This window comes from Cynoglossus semilaevis, chromosome 10 (genome assembly GCF_000523025.1).
Source record: "Cynoglossus semilaevis isolate Cse_v1.0 chromosome 10, Cse_v1.0, whole genome shotgun sequence".
NCBI classification, from domain to species: Eukaryota; Metazoa; Chordata; class Actinopteri; order Pleuronectiformes; family Cynoglossidae; genus Cynoglossus; species Cynoglossus semilaevis.
The window spans coordinates 12,122,076-12,130,312 of NC_024316.1; the positions used below are offsets into that span (position 1 = coordinate 12,122,076).

Below are 8,237 nucleotides of genomic sequence, written 5' to 3' on the forward strand. Positions count from 1 at the left end.
GCAGCACGCAGCCGCAGCCAGGACAAGCAGCAGCAGCAGCAGCACAGTCCCACTGAACATTCAGCCTCTGCCAGCTGCATGTTTTATGACAACACATTAAAGAGGAGCCTGGAAGTCTGCTGTGTGAGACTTGCATTGTCCGTCCTCTGCCAGCAAGGAACCAAACCTGGCACGTCTCACTGAACAAAGACTCCCACCGCAGGTCCTTCTCCTGAAAACTCACCCAAAACAAAGGACACAGACGTAGGGAAGAAGTGCGGTGGGACCAGAACCAGAGGCAATACGCTTGAGGTTTGTGGAGGGAGTTGGTGTTTGTGTGTTAGGGAGTGGGTGAGGAATGTTCGAGTCGGCCGTGTGGCCACTCTGGGTTGATCCGTGGCTGCAGACAAGGGGGAATCCAGATTGACTATGATAGGAATGTGAGAGCAGGATATCATTAGAAAGACTGGGAGCTGCAGCAGTCCCAGCACAGCAGGCAGCAATGCAAACAGATACACAGAGAAGAAGTGATACAGGCCTACACACTGGGAAAGTCATTACAGCGCTCATGCCAGCGCTGAATATTATGGGCTGGTGAAAATGGCAGCCAAGTCTCTCAGATGAAATATTACACTGTGGTATGCAGCGCTACAGTAGACTGCCCCAGCTCCATCCACTCTCTTCCTCAAAAACACTTTTATTGGAGACCAAACACCATGTAATGTGAGGCCAAGTGTTCTTCTCATGATGGTACAATTCTGTGAAAACAAGCTGAGGACTCCACCTTAAACCACAAATCCAGCTCCAGACCAAAAGGCAGGGCTGGGAAAGGCCCCAAACATCTTATTGTAATTATCAGAAAGCAGCACGTTACTGAAATACCAAACAGAAACATATAGAGTTTTAGGGAATTAAAGCATCAGAGTTTTAGTTCAAGGGAGAGTTTTTAAAGGAGATTATTGCTCATAACATTTGTGCGATTTGAACATAATCTTATTTGTTTTGACAAATCTGTTTGACAAACCTTAGTTTTGATCCCAGTCAGAAAATCCCTACACTTTCGACACTCTCTACTTTACTGTGGAGAACACTTAAAAGTGTATACCCTGCCAGATGTCAATATTCTAATGTTAAGCAGAAAAGCACTGATTTCACACAGACATAAATATTCACTTTGCTGAAACGCAGCGACAAACCTTGTTTCAAATAAAATCTTTTATGCATATTTTGCATCTGGGTCATTTGCATTTTAATTAGAGGCAATTATTTACATTTGCATGTTTGTCTAATTCCTACAGCTGTGTCTCATTTACCAAGTGCTTTTACATAATGACTGGTTAGTAGTTTTGCAAAAGCACTGAATAGAAAACATTTTACCTTCTGAAAGGAGACTGAAGCTATTCACTATAATGTAACAAAGTCAGTACTAAGTAATATAATAAAATTAGACAAAAAAATAAGCAAATATAAGTTGTACAGAACATTTAAAAAGCTTGCTGTGGTTACATGTTTTTCCAGAAGTAAAAATATGTCCTGTACATTTTCTGAGACTAAACAGATTCTGTGAATGCAGTAAAACTCCCGGCTCCTGATTCTGAGTCCAACAACATAAATCAAACAGGAGAACAACACCTGTTGTAAAATATCTGATATCATGTCTTTTTATCTATATGAGACGGTGGAAGAGAAGTAATTTACTCTGTGTGTGTGTGTGTGTGTGTGTCAACCCAGATCTTTTTCACATAAACTGGCCTCAGCCTCACAGACAGTCAGTGAAGGAACACTGCTGCTTCCTCACGACTGAATGCACCTTTATTATCTCTGCTACCGCAGCCAGAGTGTGGAGGAAAAGAAACAAGAGTAGGACAGAGGAAAAGAAACAAGAGGAGGACAGAGGAGAAGGCTGTGTGGCAACAAAACACAATAAGTCTGAACCAACAGCAGAAGACACACACAGACAATTCCTGCTCAGACAGAGAGAAAGAGCAGATTTCTGAGATGATGTATCCCTGTGTGGCTGCCTGAGGGGTACACACAGTATTATGAGGAGGATTTGAGTTGACACAAGTCACAGTCGCTCCGTCGCCGCTGTGCAGGAGGAGGAGGAGAAGATGAATTATTCAGCCAGCTCAGCTAGGCTCTGACGTCTTGTTGTGTCTTATGGAGAGGCTGAGGCGAGTCTGCAACAACAAGCAGCACCTCCTCGCAAGGAGGCCGTCAATGACAGCCTGAGGATGGAGCATCCAAAGGCACCTCGATTTTCCTGAGGACAGGACATCATTTCACAGAGCAGCAGCAGTAGGAGCAGAATAATAGCTCCCCTTCTCAAAATGACAGCCATCGCTGCGGCACAGCAGCACAGATTGCTGCTCTATCATTCCCCCCACACACAGGATGAAATGACAGGCCCGGCCTCGCTGATAGCACAGCATCTGAGCCTGAGTAGGTCTTCCTCCTGGCTTAGCCCAGCTTTCATGTTATTATACCACAGCAGAGCAATATTCAGCCTGCAAATTCACAACCTGCTGCTGGGATCAAGTCTCAAAGCCTGGTATTTGTGAAGCTGAGAAAATGGAAGAATGAAAACATGTGGTACACCTGATCTGTTCCCTAACACGTTTCTTTTGTCAAACACAAAAACATCTATTTCTCTCAGCAAATGTGATGAAAACAGACTGCGCTCGGCTGGAGAATTACATTTTACAGAATGTGAAAACAGTGATTCTGCTTTCTGTCTGTGAGAAATGAAAATTATTCAGGCTTTGAAGCAGGATTATTGTGTCACTGCTGCCTCTCTACACACAACTGAACAAACAAGCGCTCATAAAGAAATGATTCACTGATGTGGCAACGGGATGTAAAAGCAACAGCACAACAACAACAACAACAGAAACTGTGGGCAGGTTTCAAAACGAATTGATCATCCGTGAGAAGAGGAGGTCACTTTTAATTTCTATAGTTTTCATGTTCTGTTTAGATCATGTCAATGTTGGAAACTAAAATACAATTTAGAGTAAAACTGATTACACAGCACAACTGAAGAGGGCAGATATCAGCGAAAACATGTTTAAATAATCGTATTGCAAGTATGGGAACATGTATTCCGAACAAAGAAGCTAGAAATAACTCTTCCTACATTTAAACACTGGTAAACAGTACGTAACCAAAAGTAAATGTTTCTGGGGAAACAGGTTAGTTACGTTTATGTTTTAATTATATAAATACACCCTGCCAAAACTGGTAAACAAAAAAAGAAATACATTTTTTTTGCTCCAATACCGCTACCGGCCAGTAGGCCTCTATAGACGTTAACTCAACACCAGCGACGCTACAACTAACCTGTAAAAGGTAATACACTTCAACAGCCTTTTTATAATACCACGGCTATAAAAGCAGTAGTGAATCTCTTTACTATTATTAACTAATTACACATTAAACTTACTAATGATAAAACCCAAGTTCAACACATCTTTGTAACTGCACGCACAAATTTACATCAACTCTGACAGAAACGAATTAATATAAAAACACACTTCACTCACCTAATTACTGTTGTTCTGCCAACTTATCCTCCGTGAGTTATTCTCTGCGAAACAGTCCTGTTATTTCCAACAAAAGGTGGTTTTATTTGAAAAATATTTACGTGAAAAAAGTTGCTACAGGTGCGGTTTGCTAGCCCCGACTAGTTATGTGCAGACTTTAGCCAGTTAGCTATTTAGCTGCGAGTTCGTTTCTGTCCATCCAATCATAGTAAGTGAAAACGTATACGTCATTAAATGCCCCTTGACCCCTACTCAACATCTGATTGGTCAAAGCAATGCCTCCCTATTACGCTCAAGGCTGATTTACCTTGACAACAGTTGATATCCGAATATGATTGGATGAAAACTAGATAATAAACTTGAGCTACCGGAAATTCAACTTGTTTTTACATGAAGATTACATTAAGGCTTACCATTTCCTCACACCCACCACTCGTTGCCACAAACAGCATAGATAATCATCAGATTCTAACGAGATTTAAATAAAACATTTCATAAATTAAAATTTAAAAATCCAATATAAGTTAATTATTTAAGAAAAATCTGAAATGTATAACTTAACAATTTACTATGGCAGTTGATATTTTAATTGAACCTTTTCACTAAGGTTTTATTCAGGTATAATTCTAATAATTATTATAATTTGAATTTAAGTTAATTGTTTGTCAGTGTAAATATTGTATATATATCTTTTCCATTTGTTTTATGTTGTACACATGTAGGGGCTACAACACTAATTTATACATGGTATAGTGAGTCATAATCTTAAAAACCAACATTTAAAAGCCTAACTGATATTTTTCACTTGGCTCTTGTACACAAGCCTAACTGATATTTTTCACTTGGCTTTGAAAGAAATGACCTTAAGAATAATGAAATGTTAGCAAAAGAGTTACCTCTAAAATGGTGGTTTAGATTAAATGATTTAATGCTGAGAAATAAGTCACAGACAATTCCTGATTGGTCACGGAGCCCAGACATTCAACACAGTAAATTTAGCAGTATTCTGTCAGGAAGCAGAAAATACGGTCAACGTGTATTTTGTGGTGTAACTTAGTCGTTTATTTTAATTCCACAAATTTTTCAAAAAAATTACAAAATACTCAAATGGAAAGAACACAGGACTCACAATTTTTCTTATTATTTCTACTTTTTGTTTACATTGTGTCATCCCATGGCGACTACTCATATATACAATAAGCTTCAAGATACCAGTATATATATAAATCTTAGCAGTCAGAATGTACATTCTGCTATTGCCGCTTTGAAACAAGAAGCTAAACCATTGACAACACTTAACATCAAAGGTATTGGAGACACAAAAAGAGGGAGTAAAAGGCAAGGTGATCAGGAAACCAGGCAGAGGAGGAGGAGATCGACGATGATAATGATGATGATGATGATGATGATGCCGATCATGTCGTCAGAAGAGACAGGAATCAGTGGGAGAAGGCGAGACAGTGACCGGTTGTTGTCAGGTCTTTTTTTGAATTTTTAAAAACAGGGAAATGAGATTCAAGATGTTTGCAACCATTTAGACGTCAGAGTGCTCCAACAGACCGTTTGACCATTTTAAAATGCAAATACGAGTTTCTTCATCGGACTAAAATAAAAAGCCACAGTTAAACAGTCTTAGTGCACAGATAAAATGCAGACCTTACGTCATGGATTAAAAAAAAAAATTAAAAATTAAAAAAAAAAAAAATGGGGGCTTGTGTGCACTGATCAGACAGACAGCTCAGTACTACAGGTAACAGTCAGTGGCACGAAGACACACACTCCTGACAGCAGGAAGTGGTGTGTATCCTTAAGGAACGAAGGCAAATGCTAACATACACCCGCTCACACACGCAAACACACATGGTCACATGATAACAGAACTCCTCCTAGTGTCACAGTGAGCATTATTACAACCTAATAATGAAGAACGACTTCGGCCGCGTCCACAAGTAGATGATTCAAATTATTTGTAAGTGACAGACTTGAAAACAGAGATTCAACTCAAACTAAACTCTTCTGTGACTTAGTGTCTGAAAACTAGGGAATGAACTCCATGGACATGACTTAAATTTCTTTGACAACTGACAAAAATTCCAGGTCAATGAAACTACGTCTGTGACTCAGGCTTAACTAAATGAGGAAAACCTCTATTTTCAAAAGAACCAGACTAAGTGTGGACCAGGCCTGGGTCTGATTTGAGCTCTGCATCAAACATGGAACAGAAAAAACACAAACCAGCAGTCACTGAAAAACATTTACACATGTAAAAAAAAAAGTGTTCATCTCTGGTTTCATAGTTAACGACATTAAAATTCAAGCCTAATTGTTTAAAAGGATAAAACCTTTTTTTTCCAAAGGCTTCATTTCAGCCAAATGTGTTTCTGGCATCCATATTGTAAGAACCATGATCAAAAGTAAAAGCAAACCTAATGAAGCTTTATTACAATTTCAGGTGTTGATGTAAAAAAAAATAATAATAATAAAGGAAAAGAAGAGAGTAAAAACCAATAGAGTGGAGCGTGAGTTAAGCCTCCCTCAGTGCAAATTAGTTTACCATTTAAAACCAACAGCTCTGGCATGCGCGCCACCAAAGCCCGTTCAAGTGTTTTCATCGCATGGTGAACTCCAGGTGTTTAAGTCTGAACATTCTGACGACCTGCTGCGTGTGGAAGGTCAGCGTTGGATGGAAGCAGTGAAGCATTTGTCTTTGTTTTTTCAACATGGGACTAAATCTAACACAGTGATGTCAGAGGAACGTCACAACTGAACTGTAACTCTCTCAGAAACTGCTCTTTAATGCCATTGTGCTCCCCTCTGAAACAAAGGGATAATGCGTCCAAAACAAGTATTACTGGAGGTTGAAACGACTTGGTTTGGAGTCCACACCTAGTAATAATAATAATTATAATAATAATTATATGTTTATATATATACTATTTACAGACTCAAAAACGCCATGCTGTAGCTTCTCTTAAAATTATGAAAAAACCTCCGACAATGTATTAAAATAAATGTTGAATTTAAGATAGCACTTGTTATTTTTCAATAAACGGCCTGACCGGTCTTTGTCTTTTTTGTCCTTGTTGTAGTTGTTGTAGTTGTTGTAGTTGATAAGCACAGTGTCTTCTTCTTCTAGCACCTACAAAATAATGTCAGGGAAGCTTCTCATGCAGAAGGAGTCTTGTGGACGTTGTCACTACTGGCTATATACCAAACAAAGTCAATGTCTTGAAAAATAATTAGAAAAAAAGTCTTTGACGTGAACTGAAAAAAAGAAAAAAAAGAAGAAAAAGAAAAAAAAAATATCCAAAGAGTTCCCAGACGATCCAGTCGGCCTTTTCTGTTCCTCAGAACTGAATGTGTCTTAGAGAGGATTCAGCAGAGAACATCCCTGTAACAACTACCTCTGTCCTGCGTCCGTCTGCGGCTGTCCCCTCACTCACTGAGCCTTTACAGCTGCTTGTCGCTCTCTTTTTTCAGCCGGCTGAGAAAATAAAAACAACAAAAAAAAATTATGTTAAATAAAGCTTTATTTGAGGGAAAAAATGTATGTTATGAAAGATATATTTTGTCTTTTTTAAAACATTCCCACATATATTTTTAACCTTTAATCTTGTCAATGTCATTGATTCATTTTTTCTAAAGTCACTTTCTGTTTTGTTGTGATACTAACAAGCAGTAATGACATACTGCTTGTTAGTATCACAACAAAACAGAACTAAGGTGAGTAAATCTAAAATTAAAAAAAAAAAAAAGACAGCTTGAGTCTTTGCAACTCACACAGGCTACCACAGGAGGTGCCATTTAAGTATGTGGCTTCTTGTATTTTGGTGAAATCATTTTATATCAGTACATGAACTAATGCTGTGGACTTCGGTCAAAAACCCCAGGTTATTAATTCTACCACTGTTTCCACTGACTGACCTGTAGTAGTCCTCCTGACCAGGCAGGGGTCCTCCGTGCATGTGATGGTGACCGTGGAGCCACTGCTGCTCCATGGCCAACCTCTGCAGCTCAGCTGACTGTGCGTGCATGGCCTGCAGCTGGTGGGCTGCAGACATGGGCGGCGGCAAACCTCCTTGTAGTTCGCGTGGGTAAGGAGCACCTGGAGGAGGCGCAGAGGAAAACTCTGATTGTTGAATCTGGCCATGATGGTTTTTAGACTTAGTTCATGTTGTTAACAAAAATCTAGGTCAACTCACCGAAGACCGGGTGACGCAGCATCTCGTGTTCGTGTGGCGGGTGGCCGAGGAGCGGGTTGGGGATGGCGCCGTGCGGGTACGGGAAGCGAGCCAGGTGAGGTCCAGCTGCCAGAGGGTCTACGGCCAGGGGGTGGGCCCCGGAACCTGACGGACACACAAGACATTCACCACCACCTTCTGGGTGTCAGAGTCTTAGGGTCAAGGTGCACTCATCACAACAGGCAGTGCATGCTACAGTTACACAGGTTATAATGACATGTTACTGATGACCTACAGCCAACAGTCAACTGATAACACACAGCATGATTAATGACACGTGTCTAAGGCTAGGGGTCGCTAATAACACTGGTTTGATCTGGTAATATTTTAATTCTGTCAAACAATAATATTCTTGCAAAATGGCTCCACATTTATTATACATTAATAATAAAATATTCAAAAATAAATATTATATAAATAAACAATTTTCTGGCCCTGAGTTTTGTTTATCTAAAAGGTAATCTAGCAGTTCATT

At 39.7% G+C, this 8,237-nt stretch overlaps 2 protein-coding genes across 10 annotated transcripts in view; both read right to left on the bottom strand.

Moving 5' to 3' along the window:
- The window catches only part of samd11 (sterile alpha motif domain containing 11), a 94,553-nt gene extending 90,872 nt beyond the window's left edge, over positions 1-3,681 (bottom strand). Inside the window, exon 1 of the mRNA XM_008318817.3 lies at positions 3,522-3,681. The gene's annotated coding sequence lies outside the window, so the exon portion shown is untranslated. The remainder of the gene's footprint in view (positions 1-3,521) is intronic.
- An 875-nt stretch (positions 3,682-4,556) lies between these two features.
- rerea (arginine-glutamic acid dipeptide (RE) repeats a) overlaps positions 4,557-8,237 on the bottom strand; it is a 151,762-nt gene continuing 148,081 nt past the window's right edge. For all 9 annotated transcript variants that reach the window (XM_008318819.3, XM_017036011.2, XM_017036010.2 and 6 more), the window contains one exon: positions 4,557-7,005. In XM_008318819.3, coding sequence (XP_008317041.2) covers positions 6,972-7,005 — 34 coding nt within the window. In that variant the 3' untranslated portion in view covers positions 4,557-6,971. The remainder of the gene's footprint in view (positions 7,006-8,237) is intronic.